Raw genomic sequence first — 25,391 nt, 5'->3', positions numbered from 1 at the left:
ATACATTGTATATCCCACTCATGAAGGGGGTACAAGAATTATAATTGCTTAACGAAAGGAAGGGAGAAGGTACGGATGGAAGTAAGAACACCCTTATCACTATACATTGTATATCCCACTCATGAAGGGGGTACAAGAATTATAATTGCTTAACGAAAGGAAGGGAGAAGGTACGGATGGAAGAAAGAACACCCTTATCACTATACATTGTATATCCCACTCATGAAGGGGGTACAAGAATTTCAAATCAAGACATCTAAACATTTTGAGCATTATTTATAGTGAACTGTTTTCTGAAACACACAATAATCACAAATGACAGAAATGAAATATTTCTTAAAATAAAATGTCAATATAAAGAAATCTGTTAGCTAATATTTCAACCTAAATCAGCTAAAATTTCAAGCGTGCTTGTAACTCTGAGTATGGAGACCAAGATTGCATGTCTTTGACAAAACATTTTTGGGTTAAGACTGAAGTAATAACTGTATACTTCGACAATGGTACGGAGTTCAAATTTGAAAAGAACATACATTGGTAAGTACACCATATAGAAGACTAACAATACAAAATGAACTGTGATGAACTGTGTATACGGACATGTCTGGCTTGATTCCAGTATAAACTTCAAATTTTAAAATAAATATACAGATTTACTTGAACATGTTTTTTTTTTTCGGAAATGCAAATGTGCTGTAGCCTAAATATCTAGTCCAGTGTAAGCCAGACATAATGTACGACAATTTGCCAGATTTGAATGAAAAGTTTTAACTTTTATGTTTATTAATGTTCAGCTGGATCATGGCATAAAACATCTCAGTTCATCTAAATTTAAAGAAATGATAATTTTTTCAAGAAAATTAATGCTAGCTTGCACTGCATAATACATTTAAGAACAGGACTGTAGGAACCTTGTTTTTGACGGCTGAAGATTTTTTTCTAAAATATGTTGTGTACACTTTTATTGTTAATGTTATATAGAAGTTATAACACATTTTGTCCCCAAGTTTGACTTGTGCTTGTGTGTTAAATACATATAAAGATGTATTTAGCAATATGTTAAAATTTCATTAAGGAATGTCCTATATATTAACTTTAGCTGGACCATAATACCAATAATTATCTGAAACATGAAAGTTAACATAACCATCGATTAAGATATGTTTTCACTTTAAGTATTTTAGCTTTTCTATTAGTAAATGATGCGACGTTGTCCTTCATTCTTACAACAATTGTGAATTACTGAAGGAAATCACTACTATCATTTGACAACCATTTCTCATTCGTTTAATTACTATATTTTTATACGTATTTTTAAACTAAAACGAAGTATTTGCATGTTTTGATAGTTGCACATGAAAATATAGTGCACGTAAATTTTATGTGAATCCATCTTCACATGAAATTCACATGATTTTCATGTGAAGCTAGTTTACTTACCATGAACTTGTGACAAAGTCACGTGGATTTCTTTTAAAATTAAATTCGCTCGAATTTCAAGCGAACTCTGTTATAAAATTTATTGGCTCATTAATTCAGGTGAAAGTCATGTGTAATAATTTTGCCTGTGTATAACTGCAGGCACTTCGTCTTGTTTATTGTTCATTACTATGATTTGACAGTAAATACTCAAGTGGGTGAAATGGTTACTTGTAGTATTTGGGTTAAAATTTTCTGAAGCTAAAGAGTCTATGTTTTGAAACAGATAAAAATTTACTGAATTGTATGCAAGTTCTTGTAATAAACATTTTATCAAATTTGTCGATGTTTAAAACTTGTACAAGAAAGTTATCCATAAATGCAAGTTTAATATATATTTTGAAGATTACTTTGCTTTGCAATAAAAATTGAGCGGACAGACATACTTTCGATAGCGAATTAGAAACGTACGTTACATTTCAACCTCTTCCCGTGTTAAAGATTACCAAAGTAGGGTAACCTGTTGTTTTGACATGTTAAACATCCATGTCAACAAGTTACTCGACGTTACATAATAAAAACAAATTGTTTTACTGCATAGATTTAACTAGCAAGAAAATTATTGAAATTTCTGTATTCGGTCCGTGTAATACACGTCACAATGAAAAATCATCAATGAAGAGGCTGGAAGCCATAGCTCATTAAAATAACTTTGAAGAAATATACGACTGAAACTATTGAGAATTTTATTAAGGGAAATGTTTTCAGGATACATATTCGAATCGATCCCAAGCATTGCACAAGTAGATGATTTAAATTGATGAGGTATCTTAAAACGAGTAGCGATCAAATAATTCCCTCCAAAAGAATGGTAATAAATACGACGGAGAATGAAATTGTCAATGGAATAATTGCTTAACGGAAGGAAGGAAGTACGGACGGAAGAAAGGACACCCCTATCACAGTATATCCCACTCATAATGGGGGTACAAAAATAAAAATTGACACATTACATTTCTAATCAAGACTTAAAAGTCATGAAATATAAACAAATATTTTGAGCATTATTTATAGTGTAAATACGCAATAATTGCAACTGACAAAAATAAAATATTATTAAAAGTAAAATACTTATACATATACAAATCTGTTAGCTAAGTCTATTAATTGAAATGTCGAGCGTGCTTGAAAATCTCAGTATGGAGGTAAATATTGTACATCAATGTCTAAACGTTAACGGGTTCATTTGGTTGTGGAAAACATCGTTTGAAGACTGTAGTAATATCAGTGTATACCTCGACAATGGTGTTACGGAGTTCAAAGTTCAAAAGAATATATATTGGTAAATACAACATATAAAAGACCAACAATACAAAATGAGCTCTGATGAACAGTTTATACGGACATATCTGGTTAGATTCACCATTCACCGTAAAGGACATGATCAATGCTGTTGTCGGCAGTTCTATAGATAATGTAAGTACCAATATTCCGATAGCCTGACCCTCCTGCAAAGTCGCTCTTATATTGCGGGTAAATGCAGTTTGACTGTTCGCATAAATCTTTTTACGCCTTAGATAAGTCAGTCGAATCGCATAAATGAGAAGGAAGATACATACTGTCATCACTGAACATGGAATTACCTGCACAACAAGAGCATAAAAGTAAATATAAAACTTTGAATAGGTAAGTACGTCTATTCCTTCGCGATAATGATAGTTACAAAGTCGTCTCGTGTCTGAGGTGAAATCAAATAACTTGTATCCATGAACCACGAATGCACCAATATATATAGCTGCTGTGTATCTTAAAAATCCTTTAAGCTTATACCATACGAGTGCTTTGAACGGCCACCTAAAGCTTAGAAATCGCTGTAACCCATAAAGGGTAAGTTGCCACATGCTAGCGGTGTGAAGCATACATGGTATCACAAATCCTAATACTCTGTATGCATTGCACCAGTCGCTAGAAATCAATTCCTTTGTAGAATTTCCACCAAAGAAATATATAAATATTGGTAATTGGAATAAACCGTGCAGCGCGTTAGATAAGGCAATTCCTGTTCCTTGTATTGTAGCGGCGTTTCTGTCGTTTTTATCATAATTTATCAGGATTATGTAGAAAATGTTGTTTATGAGAGTAATTAAAATGATAATTGGAGCAGCAACTCCATATAAATCCTTCGCAAGACTGTAGTCACACGTGGTGCTTAATGTTCCATTAATAAATGGAGGCAATCCAAGGAATGATTCCTCCATTATACGATTCACTCATTAGCTGTCATTTATAGATAGTGTAGATACGTATTAATTGTTTTTATAAAATAATGGTTACTTCCTGTTTTGAATTTCCTTTTGATGTTACAAGCATAAGTGTATTATATTGAAGTGTGTTGTTTACTGTGTCAATCAAATTTACTACAGCAACAGACATTCGTAAGCAACTGATTATCGATTTCCATCACGCTATAGTAAGATATAGAAAAATGATGAAATAACCAAATGCATTTTATTGAAATCGTGTTTATCACATTAAATAACAGAAATGTAACTTAATCAAATGACCATTTTGTATTTTTTTTCTTTTTGCCTTTGAATAAAAGATAAATCAATAGGTACTTAATGTAAGTTTTTGTAAGAATCAGGCAAAATGGAAAAAAATAATCAGAAACATGTATTCTCAAAAGCCACCGATTGGACAATATAATTTCACTCAAGGTTGCTTTCTCTATTTGAAAAGACCATCATTCAATCTCTGCATGACTGGATTTACACAGAAACTTTCTAATAGAATGTTAGAAAAATGAGATTTATGACAGAGTTATCTGCCCTTGAAATGTTCATTTTCAGTGGATCAATGATGTTATAATTCTATTTACCAAAGTGATATGGGAAATATTTTTTCTTCTTGATTCTAATGGTGCAAATGGTCAATTTAAACTTACAAAATGGTGGGTCTTTTCATTTTATGTTTCACCCACTGCCTAAATCTTTCTGACACGGACAATTTCAATGGAAGTGTCCTAGCTTTTTAACAGGAAATGATACGACGTTGTCCTTTATTCTTACAACAATTTTTCTTTGTGATCTACTGATGAAAAATGACAAAAAAATCATTTGACCATCAGTTCTCATTCGTTATATTATCATATTTTTTATGCTTAACCTACGTTAGTGAAACTAAAACGTTCCTGTATTTTTAGACAATTATGCAGTCAAATACTGAGCACGTATAGTTCATGTGAAATTAGTAAGAACTTCACATGAAATTATACTGATTTTCATCTGAAGCTAATTTACTTAACATGACCTTAGTGGGAAAAATGCACGTGGATTTCATTTTGAGGCTCGATTCTCTCGAAATTTAAATTCTGTTACAAAGTTTATTGGCTCATTAATTCGGGTGAAAATTATGTGTAATAATTTTGCTTGCGTATAACTGCAGCCATTTCGTTTTGTTTCTTGTTTATTACTATGATTGGACAGTAAATACTCACGTGGGTGAAATGGTTACTTGTAGTATTTGGGTAACAATGCTCTGACGCTAAAGAGTCTAAATTTTGAAAAAAAGATAAAAAGTTACTGAATAGTATGCAAGTTCTTATGAGAAACCTTTCATCAAATTTGTCAATTTTAAAAATATATTCAAGAAAGTTGTGAAAAATATATTTTGAAGGCTCATTTTCCCTTGCAATAAAAATTGATCAGACAAACAAACTTTCGGTCGTGTATTAGAAAACTTATACATTTCAACCTCTTACAGTGATAACGATAACCAATGTAGGGTAACTCTGTTGTTGTGACATGTTAAACTAGGAAACATCAATGTCAAAAAGTTACTCTACGTTACATAATTAACAAAAGACAATTATGTTTTACTGCATAGGTTTAATTAGCAAGCAAATTATTCATTAATTTTGTGTATTCGGTCCATGTAGTATACGTCACAATGAACAATAATTAATGAACAGGCTAGAGCATTTCAAGGTATGTCTTTTGTCTAAATTTCAGTTTTTTAAAGGTCTCTGTTGGTCATTTTTGTCTTCTTACTATTTTGTTAACTTTCCCTTCATCAAGTATTACTAAGTATTATTAAAACAATACAATGAAGTGTATATTTATTCTTACGATGGAAACGAAACCGATGAATGTTAAGCATTAACCTTAAGCATATGTTACAAAGCGACGTAAATACATTTAAAAGTAGAAAATAATTCTTAACTATTTTAACGCTTTTGATTGTTCGTTTCTTTATTTTCGTTTTGTAAAAACGTTGTACCAATGTTTATAATTTCCTTACCCTAGTTACCATTTGCATTTGCATTTTTGAGACATTTGTCTATAATATGATATTGTAACATTTTATTAAAAAAAATCTTAATTTAGACACCGATTAACTATGCCCAATATATTGCAAGTATTTCGCAGATAGATTTAAAAAAAAAAGACATATTTTTCTTTAACATCCGTTTTTGCAGTTAGCCAAATTTCACCAACAAAAAGCAGGTATATATTAATAAAGTATAAAATATGTTTACAAATCAGCAAACGGAAAGCTCAATATTTTGTGAACATGTAACTGATAACGTTGTGATATTGACCAAATCTGGTTGCTAATGATTAATTGTGTAAGCCCGTTTTCGAATACTTCCACAATAATCAGACCTTATCAGAAAAAAATATTTGTGTTAACTCTTTACTCAGTATGTCTGTGTATTTGATGGAAAACATTATTATGATTAAGTATTCGAACCAACTAAACTTGCCTGAAGTCCTGAATGTAGTCAGATAATGTGACCCTAGCCATAAAAGCCAATCTATTTAATATGTATATGACTATTTTAAGATCAAAGGAGTACAGTAGAGTACAATAGATGTACATCGACGATGTCCTTTTTAACCCAATAAATTGGATGCTTTTTGACTTCTCTAACTTTTCTTTTCGTAGATGCATCTAGTGGTGCTAGGAGTGGCGTGGCTGTTACCACGTTTTGTCAACTCATTTGCTGCTTGGAATGGAGCAATGGGACAAGGAGGGATGCAGCAAAACCCCATGTGGGGTGACACAAATATGTTTGGGATGCCCTATGGGCCACACGATATGATGGGCGTTACGATGCCACCTTTAGCCACTACAAAAGCTCCATCCAGACGAGAGTATCTACTAAAAGTGGCTCCCAAACGTAAATCCGATGGACTCAGATTTAACAAAGCCAAATATGATAGAATCCAGGCGGAGAAAACAGGAACGTTACAGAATAAAGATGAACTAGATTTGTTTGTGGATTCAGTCAAAAAAATGGCCACTGGTTTTAAACGTCTTGAATATAGGCTGACAAAAGCCGTTAGAATGATTGACAAATTTGTGATACAAATATAATTGTCGAAATGATATGAATGCAATAAATACATGTGGATTTATAGCTCTCAATTTGTCTTATAAGAATTTGCAAAACAAAAGTGAAACAAGATTAAAAAAAACAAAAGAAAAATAATTAATAGATCAAATGAAATAAAACAAACACTCAGAAACAAAACAAAAAGGTCTGAAAAATTCCCAACGATGTTAGAACTGTCAAATTTGCGATGCAAATTGTTGGTCGTTCCCTCTGCGGGACTCGAACTCGTAGCGCTGTGACATCTATGACAATACCACCTGCACAAAGTCCAGCGCCCTAGACCATTCGGCCAGCTATGCTATATAAAAATATAGCTTTCGCTGGCCGGACCATTCCTCCTTGGATTAATCTAGGGCTGTAATTGAGGACACGATGTATGGTAGTACCGGACAGTTCATCTAGGTGGGAATTTTTCAGACCCTTCTATAAGTTTACATTATCTTCCCTGTATCAATTTGATCCGATGGAGCAGTGTAACGAATAGAGTCGTCCCATTCTGAGACGCTTGTTAGTAAGAGTATGTAACAAACGCAAAAAGTTTGGCACAACTGTTTGAATAAACAGTAAAACTAAATTATTTATAACAAATATAAATTAACAGTATTGAAATAAACCGGTTGCAGCATGTTCAATTCATTCAAGTTAACTAGATAATCAACATTCATGCCAGAAAAAAACCCGAAAATTGCAGAGGGATATTTTTAAGTTCTGAAAGGTCAAAAGGGTCATACTTTATTCTTACAGATTCGACAGTTCCAAATGAGTCTGCGGTTAAACTGACCATCTGAAGGCATCTCTTGGCTCGTATGTAGAAAAACAAAACAACCGTAAATCTCTTCTACATTCAATTCGTGACACTAGTGAGAATACAATCTTTGATTAGTATAGGGATAAAGACTGTTCGTGTAATAGTAAAAGATAAACAATTGACCGTAATGATATTGTGGTAAGTTATGGTTGGACAAAAGATTGATAAATGTCAATTCGTATGAATCACAGATTAGCAATATACGATGGACTATTTTGTCTTCTTATGCAACCTAGTTATGCCAATCATAAGTTCTTTAATTTAATTAAAAAGTAAAACATGTGCATCTAATTTGGATTCATAATGTTTGCGTATAATACTATTTGTTTAAATACTTTGCTTTTTTGCATAACATACTTTCAAGTTTAGAGCGTTTTTAATTTGCAACATACTCTTCTCTGTTAAAAAACAACAAAAACAAAAACAAATACAAAAACAAAAACGAAAAGAACGAAAACAAATATAGAAGCAAGTAGGCCATGATTAGAACAAGGAACATGATATTCATAATTCGGGAACAAAGACTAGACGCGGAAAAGAGGAAAATAAACCAAGTACACACAGTAATTAAAGAATAAATGAGGAAGCTGGACTTCAATTAAAAAAAATCCTGAAAATCAGAGAAGGTGCACCGGTAGGGTAAGCGCTCACACAAAATTTTAAGGTCTTTGTAAGTAGTTTTGAATGCCAATGTAAGATCACTATTTTACCGGTAGCCCATAGGGATATATCCGACAGGGCGCTACGCTAGGATAAACGTCCACACATAATTTGAAAGTCATTTGGAAGAATCAGGCAGTACTCGGTACTAGAATGCCAACGTCATATCATCACACCGCCAAAAAAAGTATCCTACCCGATAGATTTATATCGTAAATGTCATTTTTGGTCTACGTAGTTGAACACCTTTACTCTTTTGCAGACGTTGCCTTTTAAAAATCAAGTACTTCAACAAATAAAACTAGTCAACTCATGCACAACGCTAGTATATCTCTATCTTAATCAAAAGGCTATACAGAATGACACAATGTTATACCAATGTCAGGAATTGAAATTTATTCAAGCGTCTAACCATGCTATTACTGCCGATACTTACAAAATGTTTTACTAAACATTCAGAAACTCACATTCTACGGCATTAGGGAATCATTTGTCCATGTGCAACTTTGTCTCATTTTGTTCTGCAATCATGCATTCACAAGTTAATGCTTTTATTTCTGTTCAATTACTAAATCTTACGAAGTGCATCGTCAGTAATAAATAAATAAATAAATAAAAAAGTTAACCGCCTTCGACAGTAAAAATGACCTTTACGTACAACTCTTTGACGATTGCGAATACAGAGTTTCTGAACAAACGAAATAAAACTCGAAGATGTGAAAAGCTTCTACTGGAAATAAATATTTCACTGCGATTTAGATATTTCTTTCGACCATTAAATGTCATACACAAGTGTTAAACATTACATTAAGACGTTTTTGACGTCAGTGACTATTTGTGTCTTATAGATGATGTTTGAAAGCTCAACAATGCGTGACGTGTCTGAAGATAACTTTGTTTCGGGGATACAGCGGTTTGAGGTCAAACTTTTTGTACAATTGCGCATATTTTTAGCAATTATGGCATCAAAGTTTATATTTATATATATATGCATGTTATTTCAAATGTGAAGGTGCATAAAATGAGTCATCAAGGTATCCTGAAGGATGCATTGAATAACCTGCATGCTGACTGGAAAGTGGAATATTACTTTTTGTATAAGTCCCCTTATTTGTTCCAACAAAATAACCTTGATAATAAAGAGCTGCGTTTGTATTGTTTTTCTAAGACCATGTATGGATAATCAGGCATTTATGTGCATTATATTTATGACCACCTTCAAATCACTCGTGTTTTAGTTAATTCTTATTTACATACAGCATGCTACAATGTACACCACATATGACAAGCTTGTAAATTTAATAAGATATGTGTCATGTCTTCTTGTCAAAAACATGCAAATTATTCAATTATATATGCAAATTTCAGAACGGAACTACAGGGTTAGTTTGAAGTAAAGGAGAAACCTTATGCTCCCTTCTGTCTGAGAAGCAATGATATGGTTGGTTGATTAATAAGATCTGAACTGGATTCCGATCGGCAGGCCGATACGGATTAATATTCCCAAAGGAGCGGGCTCCAAAAGGATTATTTAGGTAAGAATTTGCATATAATTGTATTTTACATCCACCAAAAACGAATATGTTAAAAGTAAATAACCGAAAGCAGCATGTCCAATGGTAGTTACCAGTGAGAAAGGTCAACATTAACGAGAGCGCCACAAACATCTCACGTAGCTTTAATAAATAAACAAAAACACGTTTAGTAAATTTAGATTATGATACAAGATGAGAGAGGAACTGATTTTTTTGAGAATCTCAATTTGATCATAAAACTTACATACATTTTCATATAGGCATTAAAAACAAAAACCAAACAACAACAAAGTATTGTAACTTTTTACTTTTGTTCTCGAAAACTTTTTCCTGACCACTGCAAAGAAAATAGATACAAGCAAGGTTATACTATACAGTCATCTGATACATACACAGACTAAGATGTGATGATGTTTACCCCAGTTAAGATATACTTATATACCATATATTTATATTAAAATATACCTTTTTAGTATATGTATTTTACGTGTTTTTTTTTAAATCCTATATCGTTTACCTTATATCGCATACCCTATATCGCATCCCTTCACGGACCGTACTTGAAGTATAGTTAGAATATATGATATAATGAACATGACATGTCAAAATCTGTATCACATGTGGTATCAACCCTCGACCTATATCACCCCGCTGTCAAGACATTTATACCCGTCTTAAAAAGATTAAGAGTTTAAATTGTCATCCGGGTTGACCAATGTCACATTTAATAAATTTACTGAACAAAAACATGACTATATACACTGGAATTAGTTTAACTTTGATACAGCGTTAGATGACAATGACGATGTATTTGTCAATCGCTTCCTTTAGTAGGACAGAAAATTACTTTAGCAATTTTGTAGCAATTCCCACAATGAGGAGAGGTTTGTTGAAAAATGTAGTGTTACTTTCCTCTTCTGTACTTAGATGCATTGGTTTTACCGACTAACCGTTTTTTTCTTGCCCTGGTATTGCCATTTTTTACACGGACTTTCCGTTTAGACTTCCTTTTGAGTGCTGCTTAGATTTTATCAGTTCGGGAATTTTGGTATTACCCTCTTCACATCAAAAAAAAAAAAAAAAAAAAAAAAAAACTATCAGTGCACTTTGTCCGTACACCCAGTATTTGGTGGATTTAGCTCCATGTTTGATGGAGTCCAGGTCGATCATTTATTTTTGTAACACCAAGTGTGTATTCTTTCATTTAATTTGTGCTATTTTTTTGTCAAAGGCTGTTTGATTGATCTAGCCTATGTCCTTACCTTATGAACATCCTATCCCTTATTCTAATTATGAAAATTTCTTGAAAACAAAAAAAAAAAAAAAAATATTTCATCTAACTGATATTTTTTATTGAAGTACATATTACCGATGAAAATGTTTTTATTTTCTTGGAAGATATTGACTTCTATTGACTGTATGATAGTAATGAAACATCAAGGAAATATTCTGACATAGTTTTGTCTATAATTGTGATTTATTTCGTGGTAAAAAGATACATATTGCTGAATATAATTGACACAAATTACCTTTTAAATTGTTTTGAAACAATAAACAAAAGGCAATGAAAATTCATTTGATCAATTTTTCCTATGTGAGGGCAAAGAGTACATTTGTGAATGCAGTGGTGGGATAAAAAAAATGGCACTTTGGCTAAATTCGTTTGACGATTACTGTTTTGTTAACTGTTTGATAATAGTGTTTAGCTAGTGCATCACTTGGTACCGGATTGTTGAAAATCACGTAAGTATTTAAAGTCAAAACAAACGTTTGAACCTTAATACTTTACTAAAAACTGCATCATATTTATAGTGTGATAAAAATGGCTTTTTGTAAACAATGTCTTTTAGTAAATATCATTAAAAAAGCACCGATGATGTATTTACTCATGGTTTACATACAACTTTTATCATTTGTAGAAGCAACATGACAAGTACAAAGATGTTACCATATACTGCATTATTTCTATGCTTCTGTCAGTTTTTAACAACAACAGCCCAAGGTATTTGTATAAAAATAGAACCATATACACGTAAGACCCTCAACTTTTAAAATGTTTAAATGATCAAACAAACACACTAATATTCCTACTCATTTGCTGATATTTTATTTATAATTTAGATGGGACAAGTATACCTGTTTATAATATATAGAAAAGAATAATAACACAGAATTAAAATAAAATCGGTCATGGGTACTAATTTTGAACATATATTCCATTGCCGAATCATTATTGTAATGTATGATACGGTTAACATTTCCTTGTCATGTCATATCAGAAATTTAATCAAATTGCTCAATATTTTGTTCCACAATTCATTTATTATAATGGTATTCGCGTTAATTGATTTCGTATGATTGATCTACATTCACCAGTAATGACATTTTGTCTAATTTATCATGTTAATGATAAAACGGACATTTGTTCCACTTATATTCCTTTTTATTGACGAAGAAATGAAGAAATATAAAGACGTAATTTTTAGATATAAACAAGAGAAGTAAAACAAACTCAACTCATGTCATATCATTCAAATTGCATTGCTAAAATCCACATTACTGCAAAAATATATTAATCACGAATTGAATTGTCAAAAAAATGTTCATTTAGATTATATTGACCAGGCAGACATAGTATTTTTGTTGGATGGTTCTGATAGCATCTCAGACGGGGAATTCGTAGAACAAAAAACTCTTGTCGAACGCTTCATCACACAGGTAGACATTGGCCCGGAGAGGGTTCGTGTGGGTGTCATTGTTGTTAGTTCGGACATAGGTGATACAGTTGATTTAGCACAATCCACAAACAAAAATAGTTTAATTAAAACCTTACATACGTTACAACAGCCACAGGATGGTAGTAGAATAGACTTGGGAATCAACAAATTAGAACGGATGTTTTATTCAAGTGGACGCCAAAAAACGGCGCAGATTGGTGTCATTGTAACTGATGGACGATCCAAATATCCTGATGCTAGTAGGGGCGAAAGTGAGGCACTGAGGTCAGTTGGAATACACCTATTCTGCGTTGGAGTTGGGAGACTCGTTGATGAGAAACAGCTGAGATCGATGGCTTTCAAACCAAATGAGTATTTTTATATTGAGCCAATCGACCTTGCTGTGGATAAGCTTGTACAGTCAGTAAGGAAACTAACAACTTCAGGTGAAAAATTAAAAAAAAATATCATGAATTACACTGTATTATTTGATATAATGAAACAATATACATTGCTATCCAAATATATGATTTTGTGCCGCTTTTTCTTGAAATCTTAATATGGTTTAAAAATGGATGAACACTGCAAGCATTTTTTATTTAATATAACAAAAATCTATTAGCTAGTAATGATTTCCTATACCTTATTAGAAAAAAATAACTGAAAAATGTGCATGTGTTGTATCCCGATTAACTGATGCAAAATAAATCCGCTTGTTAAAATATCGATCTTCTCTACTTGTAAGTGTTTATAAATCACATTTTGTCTTATAATAGCATCTACAGCTAAAATACCAGCCAGTGCCGATCATGTTGGTATGCCTGCTTCTGAAATTAGTCCTAAATTCAATGCATTGCCAACAAAAACAACTATAGCAACAACTATAACAACAACTAAATCAACAACAATGAAAACTACGACAACTACACGCAAACCAACACAACCACATATACAACCAAAGAGGCGAGGGCCTACTGCAGACAGGGTCAACGATGAATTGACCCCCTCTAGACAATGGCCCACAAGGGAAGCAACCGACATGAAATCGCCTTCTTCAAGTTTATTGCAAGCAGAAAATGGCAAAAAAGAACCGTCTGCAGGTTGGCAAACACAAGACACAATTGACAATAATCAAGATTCGTCAAGACAATGGCAGACAGATAGAACCATTGACAGTAATAATGGGCCGCAAAGACAGAATCCAACAAGAGTCAGTGTTGATAATAGACTATACAGACATAGGGAAGAAGACAGAGATACAAACAAACTTTTAAAAATATCTGTTGAAGCAAATTTGCTTAATGGAAAAGATATTGTTGGAACAAAAATTGAAAAGTTTGTTGGTGGCGATCCATGGTGGACCCAGAATACCAATCCAAATTACGAAGTACAAGACCCGACATATCAACAACCATCTTTCAACGAACAGAAGTGGTATAAACAATCAGATCCAATCAAAGCTCCATGGGTTAACATACCTGTCCAGAAATCGACACCAGCAGCTTGGAAAACTTACGCACCGTCAACACCATCTTACCAGGTTTACACAAAACCTCAGACTGAGACACAAACGACGACAAGTGCATGGGCAAGTGAGTATCGAAATCCTCTAATATCACCTGTAACCTTATTTAGTATTAATGGACCAGTAGATAACAGAAGGACACAACCAGTTTATCCAAGACGGCCAATACCAAGATTTCTTACAACTACGTCGACAACTACAACGACAACAACTACAACGACTCCTCGGGCACCTGTCGTATCTGAACCACAACCATTTGCTGTTGGACCCGCCCAAGGAAAAGACAGAATTGAAGAAGAGCGTAAGTTTAGTTTTATTTCAGTTCTACCCCTTTCTTTGTCAACAAATAAGACATCTGTATTCTTAAATAATAATATAAGGCTTAGTAAATTTCAAAACATTTTTGCAATGTATCCGAGAATAAAATGAGAAAAAGGTATATCGAGAAGTTACAAGCAAATGACTGAAAAACAAGATTATAAAATATTCTCATGAAATCTTCTATTTTTTCAATGATAGAAAGAAAATGTATTGTTTGATCAGCTTGAATGTTTAGACTGTCTGGCAAGTGGGGATTTGATATTCACGGTTTAAATATTTTCAACTTATTCCTATTATCAAAAAGAATGTATTAAAATAAAAGAGTGTAAAGAGGGGTTTAATAAGAATACCTTGCAGATAGATCAAACCATGCTGGCGGACATCATGCTGGTAAGTCACGTGATCTTACAGTCACCATGGCTGTTTGGAATATATCTATACTATAGTGCCACAAAACGAAAACAAATATCGAGACGAAGTTTATTTTCAGATAATGACGCCATAAAATATATGCAATTTATTTAAAGTTACATTATCAAAAAAAGATTACTATTTTGTTAAGATACTTTGTTGGTTTTGTGGCCAGAGCTTTTTTTTGTCAAAACTAAGATTTTATTCCAATGACAACATTTTGATTTTGGTTAAAGTTCTGAAGAGTACATGACAGAGATTACTTTCCAAACATCGGGTCTGTAAAATATATCCCATTGTTTAACTTATTAATTATGTAATTTAATGTTAAAGTAACAAATAACTTATTAAAGAATATAAGTATATGTTGTATCAGCATTTGATATCAATTAAACCGTTTAATGTTCGAGAGTGATCTCCATGTAATATAAATAAGACATTGCTGGCTTGTCTTACAGCAGAGCTATGAGAAAATTGACGCTCACAAGATCATACGTGTATTTTATATTCAGATCAACAACATCATCATTACTCAAGAATCTTTGTTGGTGTTATATTTTTCTCTTGAAGTGAAATGAAATATGAACTTTATGCACATTCTCCATTTTTCTTCCAAAAAAAATTGTCATTAAAATTAATTTAAGTAACAACACCTTGGGGGTGTTAGTTAACCAAGATCTGTTTTCAGAAAGTGTCTTTCTAATGTAGTTTTAACTGCGGAAAGTATCAAATGGGATGTGGCTCCTAAAAATGTAAATGTCACACTATACCTCAATATTACTAAAGCTTTAAAGAAGCCTGTTTTAGACATATGTCGGATATCCTGTAAACCTGTCAGAAAAAAAGTTTCCTGTCTTATAAATTTAAGCATATCATTTGAAGATCTAAAATACTACCTTATGTTTGTGACATTAAAATATAACATTTAAAGGTTATCAAACATGCAATAAACTTTCATAGCATTTCATAGGTGTATGGAATATTATATAATTAGAAAAAAAATAAGAATAGTTTGTCATAACCAATCTCTTTCAACAGTACTTTTGATCTGGTACTGGTTACCGACATGGTTGTACATCCGTTTATTTAGGATCATTTCATCTTCCTTCAATGGAAAACATCTTTATTCATTCTTTAGTTCCTTTGAACATTTTAACTACCATCATATACCGCCACTACTGTATATCCTCTATACGTTGCCTTCTATCTATTTCTTAAATATTAAGTAGAACTCCAGCTAAGGATCATGCAAAATGTGATTCATGGGTGAAAAGCCTACATATTTTTATTTTTAATATTTTGTTTGAAATGTCATAGTAAACAGAAATTAACATGTGGTTTTTCATATAACCGGTGCTCTTTGGAGATAAAAATTGTATAGAATGCACTGTAAATTTCAAAATTAAGGGAGATAACTCTGTAAATGACGCTCAAATACAGTGGAATCTACTGGATTTTTAATGTTGATTATCTCCTAAGAGCAGGCAAATTTGAATGAATAATTACACATGTCATAGTATAGACCCATAAAACAAATTAATTACAAAAATAAAAATATGTAGCCTTTTTTTAGGGTGTATCACATTTTTCAGATTTTGCATGATTCTTAGAAAGACAGCTACTTGAAACGACTGAAAAGCTTCAGTTATTCTTTTCTTCCTTTGTACTTATTCTCTCCCTTTTTACCCGATAACTAATAGGTATGACGCTAACTTGCATTTTAGATTGTTTGATTCATTTTGTTTTCTTTTTTTAATAACAGATCTATGCTATGGCAGTCAGTACGTGGATGGTGTAGGATACAACGCAGACCCAAAAAGCTGTAATGAATTTATACAGTGTTTCTACGAGGGTGGACAGATTAAGGTTGAGAGGGCCAGGTGCCCATTTAGAATGTTTTGGGACCAGAGACTTCTACTGTGTAGGCCATCTGGATCTATGTCTTGTTGGAGAGGTAAGTTTATTCAATGGATATAATTAAACACACAATATACAAATAACAAACTTGCAAATTATTATGAAATTAAGCCATTTAAAATTCTGTCGACAAGTAACTAGTAAATTTCATAATGAAACTTATTGCTAGAAGTCGACCCTCATAATTAGGTCACATTTTGGAGTACCCAGTTAATGCCGAAACAATTGTACGTACACAGGTGATATGTGTAATATCTGGAGTTGTCGCTAATACTTCTACTAGTAAGTAAATACAAAGAGAGAGACCAGTTTTGTATCTACATTGATGAAAATACGATTTCAATAAACTAACGCAGAGTTACAAAATATTGTAAATTGTGTTCTAGTCTTACGAGTTCATACGATGGATATTTGATTATTTTTAGATCCCTGCTTCGATTTCACGGTTCGATCATATGATCATAAGGGGAACTGTCGTGCGCACTGGTCTTGTCGTAATGGTCTGTCGCAAGCCAAGTGTTGTCCCGACGGATTTGCATTCAATGAAGAAAAACAGGAATGTGTGCCAGACCCTGGTTGTCATGACTGGTGTGAAGATTCTGGAGAGCTGACATTTACATCACCCTTTGGTAATTTGATAAAACAAAAATGTATTTAAAAGTTGATATGAATTAAGCATTATCTACGTCCTAGTATATGTAGATGTTCAGAAACATGAATAGCTCACAATAGTTCTGTCAGAAATGACGTAAGCAGTAAGGAAGTGATTGTTCGAACTTTTAACACAGATACACAGCGCGTAATATAGAACGTCTCGTACATTACCATTAGTACATGCACCAGCGATATAACAAAGCGGTGTATTATCAAGTCATATGTTATTTGAAGACAAATAGCGCTGTCCCTCATAGGCAAAGACTTAAACCATATTGGTTTATAACGTCAAAAGGCGACACTTTGCATGACGCCATAATTTTCAGATTAAAGTAAGTACATAAAACGTTTAAATTATACAAAAGCATATTATACAATTTTGTTTGTAAATTTTGACAGTTTTGTTTACAAAAAACTAAAGAACAAACTCGATACAGTGCAGAAATAAGTATCGCCAGATATAGTTATGTTTCTGTATCATTTATCCCAATGTTAATACCAAACTGTTCATGGATGACGCCAGTGTTTCAATAGGCTCTTTTTTCATATGCTGCTTATTTACCTATAAATGTGATGTGGTGGATTATCATCCCACACAAAAAATGATGTGTCATGACGCGAGACATGTGTGTCTGAAGCCAAACAAATGCATTCTTTAAATTCTAGATTGGTTATATCTATAAACAAATAATGTTTATCTCTTTTTTACACACTCAAAGTAAAAGTTCACTGGAACCTTGTTTTTCTCTTTTTGTATATTTTTGAATCCCATGCCTTTGCAAAATTAAATAATATTCTTTTGTGGTCAATGTGAGCCATTTTGAATGGTGGGTCACCTTTAAATGACAAAAAGCAAACTTTTGTTCCATGATGGGTCATATTTTTTATGATGAAAAATGTGATCAACCGAGGGTCATAATTAATTGTGGTTTATGTCATTATGATGTTTAAAGGTTTGCTTACCTGTAAATTTCGACTAGAGACAAGAAGATATCTACGCTTTCATTTGTGGATCTTGTTCGCGTTATTATTAATCATTGTAGTGTCTTATGTACATATATAGGATGGCATAACAACTTTTTAATGACTATTTTATACACTAACATTTTAAGGAATAAACATTTTTTGTCACTTTATTAAAATACCTGTGTCCTTATAGCACTTAAACCCCCCCCCCCAAAAAAAAAAAAAAAAAAAAAAAAAAAACAATTGTTACACAGACCATATGTGAATGAACTTTTAATCTATGAAAAGGCAGTCAATGAAATCATTTCATATTTCTATTACCCATAAAGTTAATAAGTACATTTATGTTTTAGTTAAAGTACGTCAAAGTCGCCCAAATGACATTAGTCACTTACCACACACTCTTTGTTATTGTTTTAGCGAATACTGACTTGACCAGTGTCAATTTAGATATTTACAATTCCTGTATGAAGTGGTTTGGGTGTTACAACGGGATCTTGTTCGTGACAAGACTTCATATCGAGAAATTGTTCAATGATGTTAGCACTTTGGAATGTATTTAATCTACGTAATGAGTTTTAATACGAATATTAGTACAGTACTGGCATTCGATATATTTTTTATCATAAAGTACATATATCTTTTTCTCACCAGTAATTGATTATGATACTTCTTTACACCCGAGCATGTTATTAAACAAGTCATAAAGTATTTCATATTTAATATCCAACGATTTCATTGTTGCCCCTACGAATATACTTTACTATTTATTTTGTCTTCAAAACATAAAGGTCACCCTGTTAGTATGACTTCTCGAAACCTGAGAATTCTATTTTAACAAAATACGACATTGTTCGATAGGTTCTAGATTCTGTTCCTTAGTGTTTTATCGAAGTTGTTGCGTGATATAGGTACCTTTTCATAACTTATACAGTTATGAACATTTGAAAAGATTGAAATCGTGTTATTAAACCTTAAGTTTAAATGTTTCGAATACGATTTTTATTCTAGCTAGTTGTAGAATGACTCCATTTGAAACAAACGAACGGTTTTACTTTGAGGAGATCCCAGGTCTTGGAATGATGACACGATCCTGTCCACGTGGGTCACAGTATAATCCGGGTCTCTGTACATGCGACAGGAGTGAAGAAGTGCGAAAAAATTGTGAGTAGAATGCTATTGTAATTGTTTTGTGGTATTTCATCAGTACTTAGAAACGTTGGAAATTTATTTGATTTTTTTAGGCTTCCCGTCTTTTTTTCATTGAATACTCTATCACAAATATGATATTAGAAATTTCAGAAGTATAAGAGAACAACAACTTCTGTTTTTGTACCTTTTTGGTGAAAAGGGGGTCTATGCGAAAACAACTAGGAACTTGTTTCGAATGTTATATCTATTTCTGCAATTTGCATTTCAATGAAGTATTTGTTTCATGTCCATTAAACAGCCTGCAGACCAGAACTAATACTTGACTTTAATGATGGATTTAGTGACAAATCTGGAAACAATTTAGCAGTTACACCAGAAAATGTTCACATAGAAAATGGAGCTGCGCGATTCGACGGAAGCGGGAAGATTAGATTGTGGCGATTTTCTGGTGTATCATACGGGTCACAGTTTGCAGTAACAATGAAGTATAAGGAAAATCCCCACGTTCAATCAGCTGAACCTATGCATTTATTGTCAAACTGTTTTAATCCAGAAGTTATGCGTCCGTCAATAGACATTGCAATATCACCAAATAAGGGCGCCATGTTTTTAGCTACAACCGATAAAGGAGGAGAGCAAATGTCAGTCATGAAATATAATGTAAGTAATTTGTACGATGTTAGCGTTCTGGAATAATGTCATACAGTATACGTTATGGTAAGGGAAAACTGTTGACCAAACTTTACAACAAACGTGATGACTTTTCATTCATTATTGTGAACTTTCCTTTCATGTATGGCAACATCCCTTCAGCACCTGCATAAGGAGTTTTCATATAACAACTCAAACGTTATGCCAGAGCTTGCCGTAACTGCGCAAAAATTTTGTATCACGCTAGACTATTTACAATTAGGCTTCTGGAACAGGGTTATATTGCTACAAGATTGACGTCATTACTACAGAACATGAACTCATGGATCGTTTTTGGTGTTTCCATCTGCACCATGAAAACTGATTTGTTCAACGTGTCATAGTTTTCCTTTTCTCTTTCGTCTACCTAGGATTTTACTTTTTATGAGCAAGTCGAAGGGTGTTTCTAGAAAAGCAGAGGACGTTTACCCTACCGGTGCACATTGTCCATGCTCCCAGTTTTTAGTGGCGTCAGAGTCGCTCATTTACTTTTATTACTTTGTATGTATTATTTGAACTACTTAATTTTCTTTGATGTATTTGCCTGATTTCCATGTCTGATTTTTGTCCCTGGATTACATTCTTTTTAAATCCGCGAGAGTCTTGATTACTCTTGTAATAATTTTATGTTTTTATTATACCCTACTATATGTGTTCAGCTAAATTCGTAATTAAATCATATTAATATATTTTTCTCTATAAATGATGGAACACACAGGAATATTGGATATAGAAACTTTACGATACTAACCTTATTTTCTCTATAGAAGCCTCGAAATTTCAACCATAGCATACTGCGTACTATGATTGAAGACACGGCGGTCTCTTGCTCGCCTTGATCTTCAGATGAGTCGCACCAAATACATAAAAGGTATTCACTGCTTCAAGAGAAGCGACAGGGAGGCTTGGTTATGGAAGAATGTGCTCTATTGAAATGATATGCTTACCTGCGAGCTGAGGCCTTTTTTGAGCTAACATAATAAAATCACCCTTAGCTTGTTTGACTATTACAAAACAGCGATTAGTTAAACATTCTCGTCCTAATATTCATGAAATATCTTCAGTAGGACATAAAACTAAAATAAATTAATCAATCATTGGAATGGGAATTAGTTGTGATCTATTTCAACTTGTTTATTTCCTATAACAATAGTCTTTTTTTCCTAAATAGACTTTGTAAATGTATTTGAATATATTTTTGTAACTATCCTTTTAGAGTACATCATGGAAAACATTAAGTTTTGTCTATGATGGCAGACATCTAATCGGTAATATAGATGGAAAGAAAACAACTGTTCCACTTACAGGTAAAATTGAATAATTAAAAAAAAATGCATACAATTTATTGGATAAAAAACTAATTGCAAACTAAGTGCACGTCCGTATTGAAATAAATCATAGTTATTTCAACTCAAAATTCTAGATAAAAACAAATCACAGAACAAGATCAAACAAAACAACGTGCTTGAATGTTAACCAAGTAGATGTAACTCTTCCGTGATAGCAAAAGGAAGATGAATTTGTATTACGAATAGAGTGTCAATTTTTTTTATGCCCTTACCAGACTTCTATGTGGTCATGTTCGCAACCATTGTACCTAAAAATGTGAAGAGTTGTAAACACACACATATGCATATGACAACTAGGAATTATGAAATAACGAGTAATGTGCGTCTTGAAATTCATGAAATGTTGCTAGTATCGTGTCTTCATTCATCTCGACTTGAAACATCTCAATTAATATTATCATATTGGAACGACCTCCGAAGTTTCGAAAATAGAACTTCGCATATGAACGAACACTTAGATACGTCTACGAGTATATATTTTTGTAATATTTTTTTTCAAATCCCACGTTATCTAAAATAAAATAAATAATCAAAGATTGATACTCTAGATTTATCTTAAGAAGCAAATGGACTATTTTGATATGACATCATACACACGTCAAACTGTATATTTTTTGTGATTTTAGAAAAGAAAAAATCATGTTAGATATTGTGCTCATATACAAACGGGTCAAATTTTATATTCATATTTCATACCTCGCTAATGTCAGATACAAAACAATTGAATACAAAGACCACACCCATGTTTGAATAAGAACAACACTATACCCGCCATGAATAGCTACTTAAATAACACACTGATTATACAGGTACGATAGAAGAACGACCGAGTGCGTTGATATTAGGGGCATGTGATTATTTTGGAGGGTATATAGGAATGATGGATGACGTATGTATACATTAATTTACAAAGTCATTTTAGTGACAACAAAGTTATATATTTTAATTGGATCAATGGCCCTTGATGATATTTTGTTCTGCTTTCATAAGATATGTTACATTTCAAATAATCATTTAGGATTTTTTTGTTATTTGGTAAACTTATATCACATAAAAAGATATTTATAATAAGAAAAGCAGCATTTCGTGTGAAAAGAAACGTTGAATATACGAATAGAGTGCCTTATATACAGATCAAACCAAAATTCAATGTAAGTAAATGAGGTTTGCAGCAAAGCAAGCTTTTAAAAAAGCAGAGCACATTGTTATATGGAACGTCATTACATTATCACGATATCTTATGTAATATTAAAAACAATGCATTAACATATGGTGACTTTTGTTGTTATAAGACCATTTGGAGTATGAATGTTTCTTTTCTATATTTCAGGTTAAGTTATATCTTTGTGTTCCACATGGTATAACGTAGTCATGACAACATATGTCGCCTTGACAATCTGTGCAATATATTTTTATAACGGTATTATGGTTCTGATATCAATCCCAAACACCAGCTTTCTGTTTCTATGCTGCGTTTGTATGATCATGGGTTCTAAAGATATAAATATGACGGGTATATCTTTAATACAATATTGATATAGATATCTTTAATACAATATTGATATAGATGGTATAATAGCGTATACTATGTAGTCAGTGTCACTTCTAATACAAACCTTCATCTTTTGCTTTTTAATTGTAGACTCACCTAATTTTGAAATTTACAATTATTGAATTACGAATCAGGAAATGCCATCCGAATTTGCATTACATAGTATTGATATTTTGTATTTATTACAATAAAGAAATATAAGTGAAAAAAATTGTTAATATATGTGTTTGTATCGTAAATCTGCCAGAGTTTAAAAAGTAAAAAAGGTACAATGGTGACTTTTAAAAAGTGAAGAACCTAAAATATACGATACCTCTGAAACCTTGACACTTGCTTAGTTCAAAATGAATAAAAATAAGTTTGATAACAAAGCGCTGTTTCCAGTCGGATTTCAGATACAGTTTAACCTAATAGTTTATAAACCAAACACCATTTAGAATTACAGTTTGTTTGTTTTTATCAGGTATTTGGTTTTCCAAGGTTCAATATACATTAATACTGATATGAAGAGACTTTCAAAAGTGTATGGTTAAGACTGGTTCACGGTTTAGACATGTTTCACTGTATTATAAACAATATTATACAGCGATACTGGACATTTCTTAAAACACTTCTTAAAATGATTATTTGTTGACACTTAAGGAGGTAGACCTCGGGTAAGGGACACAATTCTTACAAATCATTGGAACATCAAAGTAACTTGGACTGATTTCATTCTCTGTCAAAGAAAAGCTTGACAGGCTTTGGTGAAATCGAATTGATACAAACATATCACTGATTTCAAGAGTTCCTTACCCTAGGTCTACCTCCTTAATATTATATAATAGTTTTGTCTTCATCAAACTAAAATAATAATCTTGTCATTTAAAAGTCTACAGAGTATGCAATAGCGGCAAGGGAAAATAAAATTGAAGGTGTTTGGTGATTGTTTATGAAATTGTACCAAACACATACATATACTGCGATCTTATTTATTTGGTATAGCTGCATTTGATAGACAAAATACAAAACATTTTCTATATCTGATTGAAAATAAATAGATGTTTGTATTTAAAAATGATTATTTTATAACGTGTCTAAAGAACTGTAGTCGATTGTATATATCTCTCTTTGGTTACATAACCATTATAGCATTTGTTTTGGAAAAAAAAACTGATTAAAAAAGTAAAGGAAAAATAGTTCCTTATTGCGAATCATATTAATTCTGTAAAGAGACCTGTCATTTAATTAAAACTTTAATATAGAACAAGTAATGCAAAAATGCATTTTTAGTTTCCCATGGTAACTTCGGTACATATTAGTTGTTGTATATGTCAACATTCATATCGACATTTAACTAAGTGAAACAGAAAAAAAAAACATTTAAGCATATTTATGCACCAAAATATACAAGACTGTGGGAAAAATGGTTTTGCTGATGAGCATACGTCGTGTAACCGGATAATTGCCATGACAGTTTTTTGTTTTATGTAATGACTGGTCAAAATAAGTCTCAGTTATTCTGAATTTGTGATGGTTATTTCAAGAGCGTTTTGGCACTTTCTCCTTTTTGTTACATTGATATATATACGCAACGTCAAATCTGATGTCTCAATTTAATGCCTAAAAGTCAAAATTGTATACTTCCATACTTGCTAGAATTTTAACACTAAACCATATGTTTCAAGTTACCGCACATTCAGAAACTATTGTGTTAACTTATACTTTGGATTTCATCAATTTGGAAAACACGCACGCACGCACGCACACACACACGCACACACACACACACAAAGCTTCATCGAGCGCGACATGATACGGCTGCTGTGGTCAAACCATGACCTGTTCGGGCAACTCTAGGCTCAATATTAGTTTTTGACACACTTAAGCGGAAGGACTTACAATTTGATATGGACTCATCAAATGGTTTGGACACTATATACATGTAGCACAAAATTTTGATTAAATTTTTTTTTCAAAATCAGACTAAAAGTACAAAAAAGTATTTTTTGAGACGTGACCCTTTTGACCCCTTATAAATCGGAAACTGTAAGGGATACATGAAATTTGATTGTAAAACGTAGGAAGGGATTTTAATGAGGAATCCAATAAAAAACAAAGAATTTTCGAAATCAGACCAAAAATAAAAATGTTGATTTATTGGGCGTTGCCCAACTTTGGCCTAAAACACATAAAATCTGCTGATACATTTTTTACCATAATTGAATAAGGAACAAAGTAAAAACGAATAATTAAAATCAGAAAAAGCAAACAATCCATATGGGTTTGAATAAAACATATTTTTACACTTTTTTGCCCCTTCTTCTAAAACGGTGGG

General features: G+C 32.5%; 3 protein-coding genes across 4 annotated transcripts; 2 read left to right on the top strand and 1 right to left on the bottom strand.

The window, feature by feature from the left end:
* Positions 1-449: 449 nt before the first annotated feature.
* Positions 450-3,806, bottom strand: LOC148607999 (uncharacterized). The gene has a single exon (XM_088546357.1). The coding sequence runs from the start codon at positions 3,675-3,677 to the stop codon at positions 2,646-2,648; it is 1,032 nt and encodes a 343-aa protein (XP_088402483.1). The 5' UTR covers positions 3,678-3,806; the 3' UTR covers positions 450-2,645.
* LOC148607998 (uncharacterized) lies at positions 3,787-6,841 on the top strand. Of its 2 annotated transcripts, none has more exons than XM_088546359.1 (2): positions 3,787-3,889; positions 6,367-6,841. In XM_088546359.1, exon 2 carries the CDS (start codon positions 6,367-6,369, stop codon positions 6,796-6,798), a length of 432 nt encoding a protein of 143 aa, XP_088402485.1. In that variant the 5' UTR covers positions 3,787-3,889; the 3' UTR covers positions 6,799-6,841. The 2 variants fall into 2 exon arrangements, with proteins under 2 accessions (XP_088402485.1, XP_088402484.1); XM_088546358.1 differs by lacking the exon at positions 3,787-3,889 and adding an exon at positions 5,277-5,405.
* A 2,812-nt stretch (positions 6,842-9,653) lies between these two features.
* On the top strand, positions 9,654-23,300 carry LOC148607997 (uncharacterized). Its single transcript, XM_088546065.1, has 11 exons — positions 9,654-9,820; positions 11,740-11,822; positions 12,432-12,983; positions 13,314-14,363; positions 16,557-16,748; positions 17,137-17,340; positions 19,343-19,495; positions 19,782-20,143; positions 21,390-21,480; positions 22,332-22,411; positions 22,853-23,300. The coding sequence occupies exons 2-11, from the start codon at positions 11,747-11,749 to the stop codon at positions 22,889-22,891; spliced, it is 2,799 nt and encodes a 932-aa protein (XP_088402191.1). The 5' UTR covers positions 9,654-9,820; positions 11,740-11,746; the 3' UTR covers positions 22,892-23,300.
* Positions 23,301-25,391: the final 2,091 nt, after the last annotated feature.

Source organism: Perna viridis, chromosome 9 (genome assembly GCF_037379345.1).
Source record: "Perna viridis isolate PV_CMFRI_1.1 ecotype Kerala chromosome 9, ASM3737934v1, whole genome shotgun sequence".
NCBI classification, from domain to species: Eukaryota; Metazoa; Mollusca; class Bivalvia; order Mytilida; family Mytilidae; genus Perna; species Perna viridis.
The sequence above is the reverse complement of the archived record's forward strand: the minus strand, read 5'-3'. Positions and strand labels throughout refer to the sequence as shown.

Bases quoted from the DNA above. Each gene is read 5' to 3' on its own strand.
- LOC148607998 (XM_088546358.1), top strand. From the start codon at position 5,382: ATGAACAGGCTAGAGCATTTCAAG. The intron at 5,406-6,366 runs GTATGTCTTTTG...TTCTTTTCGTAG, and splicing joins ACAGGCTAGAGCATTTCAAG to ATGCATCTAGTGGTGCTAGG.
- LOC148607997 (XM_088546065.1), top strand. From the start codon at position 11,747: ATGACAAGTACAAAGATGTTACCATATACTGCATTATTTCTATGCTTC. The intron at 11,823-12,431 runs GTATTTGTATAA...ATGTTCATTTAG, and splicing joins TTTAACAACAACAGCCCAAG to ATTATATTGACCAGGCAGAC. The intron at 17,341-19,342 runs GTAATTTGATAA...TTTTTATTCTAG, and splicing joins GACATTTACATCACCCTTTG to CTAGTTGTAGAATGACTCCA.
- LOC148607999 (XM_088546357.1), bottom strand. From the start codon at position 3,677: ATGGAGGAATCATTCCTTGGATTGCCTCCATTTATTAATGGAACATTA.